The 2,953-nt window shown below is 52.2% G+C and overlaps 1 protein-coding gene across 1 annotated transcript; it reads right to left on the bottom strand.

Annotated features, from left to right (window-relative positions):
- Nucleotides 1-1,928: 1,928 nt before the first annotated feature.
- On the bottom strand, nt 1,929-2,585 carry LOC134539264 (activity-regulated cytoskeleton-associated protein-like). The gene has a single exon (XM_063381088.1). The coding sequence runs from the start codon at nt 2,583-2,585 to the stop codon at nt 1,929-1,931; it is 657 nt and encodes a 218-aa protein (XP_063237158.1).
- Nucleotides 2,586-2,953: the final 368 nt, after the last annotated feature.

Genomic DNA, 2,953 nt, shown 5'->3' with positions numbered 1-2,953 from the left:
GTGCTCGGGACAAGGCATCTGAGAACTCATTGTCTTTCCCGGCACAATGCTCAATGGTGAAATCGAACTCCTGTAGCAGCAATGCCCAGTGGGCAAGTTTCGCCTTACTGTCCTTCATGGATCCCAGCCACGTAAGTGCCCTGTTGTCGGTGAGCAACATGAAATGCTGGTCTTCCAGGTATGGCCGAAATCGCTTGATGGCCCACATGATGGCCAAGCACTCCAGCTCATTGCTGTGGTATTTTTGTTCTGCCGGTGATAGCTTGGTGCTGGCATAGGAGATGATCCTTCGGTTTCCCGGAGTCGGTTCCTGGCATAGTACCGCTCCTAGTCCCTTTTGGCTGGCATCTGTTTGTAGAGTGAATGGCTGGGGTGGGTCGGGTCGGCCTAGCCTCTTGATCTGGGAGAATGTCTTGCAGAGGTCTGCCAGGGCTTGTGCTTGTTCGGCCCCCCAGTGAAAGCACACTTGGGGGCTCAGCAGATCGGTAATGGGTTGGCAGATACTAGAGAAATGTGGTACAAATTCCCTGATCGAATTGCAGAGACCCAATAGCTTCCAGACTTGATGTACCGATCTGGGCGCTTCAGCTTCCATGATAGCCTGTATTTACTCTGGATTAGCTTCGTTTCCATCTGCTGATAAGATGTGTCCCAGGTACTCCAGTTGGTTCTTTCCAAAGTGACATTTTTTTAGATGACAAGTTAGATGGTGTAACTGACACCATTCCAGTACTTGTGCTAGATGGGTTAGGTGCTCCTCCCAAGAGTTGGAAAAAATAATAATTTCATCAAGGTAGGCAAAGCAGCATTGCCCAATGAGATCTGCTAACACATCCTGTGACATCATTTGCTGGAACGTACTAGGGGCATTCTTCAAGCCAAAGGGCATGACTTTGAACTGATAACGCTCCCCTGTCGGAGTGGTGAAGGCATTCAAATGCTTGGAGTCTGGGTGCATGGGGATCTGGCAGTACCCTGATTTAAGATCCAGGGTGGAAAATACCCGGGCTGTCCCAATGGCTTTAAGTGTTTCGTGGATATTTACTGCTGGGGGCGCGGCACTGACTGTCGCCTCATTCAGCGGCTGGAAGTTAATGCAAAAGCGTGGTGTCTTGTCCTTTTTTGTCACTATGACAATTTTCGAGTTGTATGGAGACCGGCTGGGCTCTATGATATCCGCCTCCCGCATTTCAGCCACCTGTTCTGCAATCAACTTCCGCTTGTGGTGTGGGGGATCCCCTGGCCTACAGTAGATGGGACGGTTGTCATTCAGCGTGATTTGGTGGCATGCACTTGAAGTCCATGGCAGGTTTCCATTGGGCATGAAGACAACTATATAGGGCTGGAGCATATCAACCAATTGTTGTTGAAGAGACTCAGGGAAGGCTTGTTGTGGTCTGCCAATGATAGTTCGTGTAGTGATGTCTCAGTTACTCGCCGGGCTACCCAGTAGAGGGTTTGGCGTGGAGCTCTTCCAAAACATATCCGCTCTGCTTCGAAATCCATAACAGCCTTTTGTTCAATAAGCCAGTCTTGCCCCAGTATCATGTCTTCATGGAGGTCCTCGGCTACCCAGCAGGAAACTGGCACTTCCCTGTCTCCAATGTGGCACCTCAAGGAGGTCCTGCCTTGGAGCATAATGCGGGTGTTTCGTTGTGCTAGTTGGGCATACTGTACTTGTGTGGTCATGGCGGCTCCAGTCTGCTGAACCAACTCGGCTTTTATGTAACTGGTAGTGGCTGCAGAATCCAGTAATGCATAGATTTGGTGAGGGCCCAGCTGTACGGAAAGGCGGGGTAGGACCCGAGGGTGGTCCTGCTGGATGCTCGTCACTTGCCCAGCTCCCTCTGGTTCTCTTGATATGGCAAGTGGGTTCATGTATTCCTCCATTCTTTTGGGGAAGGTTCCGGAGGTAGGTTTCCTTCCCCTTAGGCGTTTCCCTGCAAGGGCTTCTTGTCCTGGGTGTCCCGCTGTTGGCGTCGGACCGGGCATTCTGCGTTGAGGTGCCTCTCTGGGCAGTACCAGCATTTTGGTACCTCCTGGCGGCTGATGGGTTTCTCCTCCCGAGTGGGGAAGGCGTTCACTTTTACCGTGGGAGTACTCCGGGTCTCTTGATAGTCTCGTTGTACTGCGGTTGCTCGGAAATGTAGCTCTGCCCAATATGTGGGAGGTGGGTGTCTGAGGAATGGCCGTAGGTTGGGTTTGACCAATTCCAGTGCCGTAGGAAGGAATTCCTTCACGTTTCTATCAGGGTAGAGGCGTTCATAGAGTTTCTTCTTGCGGGCGAGGAAACTCTCTATTTCCTCGCTGTCCTTCTGCTTGTGGCTAAACAACAGGGCAGTAAATTCCGCGATTCGTGGCAGGCTGCCGAACTGGTTGGCGAAACTTGAGGCGAAATCTTCCCAGGTGTCGTAAAGTCCTTCATGACTCTTCCACCATCCAGTAGCTTCTCCCATTAGTAGTCCTCCGACATGGTCAATCCATTCGCCCTGGGGAATCCCCTGGGTCTGTAGGGCCTGCTCCCAGTGCTGGAGCTGTATGACCGGATCCTCGTGGTCTTGTCCCCAGAAAGGCCTTGGTGTCATCTTCGTTTCAGCGCCACTGGGAATTTCTGGGGTGTTCCTACATATCCCGCACTTGAAAGAGAGTTCTGCGAGGTTCAGTGGGGTGTCATCCCAGCCTAGGCAGGATAGATGGTACTCCCGATAGCAGATCTTGCAGGTGGTAAGCACTAGGGCAGTCCGTGGGCAGTCTCGGGCGAAGCATCGGCGTGGTTCAACTGACGTTGGCTTCTGGTCCCGCAATTGTTCTCGGCAGGTTTGGCATATGTGGATGAAGTCTTGGGGATCGATGTCTCGATTATTGTGTCCCAGACACTGCAAGTGGAATAATGTCCTGCAACACACGCAGGGGGTTTGGGGTCCATCCTGGGTACGGCAATCTGGGGCGGCAC

Source organism: Bacillus rossius, chromosome 15, assembly GCF_032445375.1.
Source record: "Bacillus rossius redtenbacheri isolate Brsri chromosome 15, Brsri_v3, whole genome shotgun sequence".
Taxonomy (NCBI): domain Eukaryota; kingdom Metazoa; phylum Arthropoda; class Insecta; order Phasmatodea; family Bacillidae; genus Bacillus; species Bacillus rossius.
The sequence above is the reverse complement of the archived record's forward strand: the minus strand, read 5'-3'. Positions and strand labels throughout refer to the sequence as shown.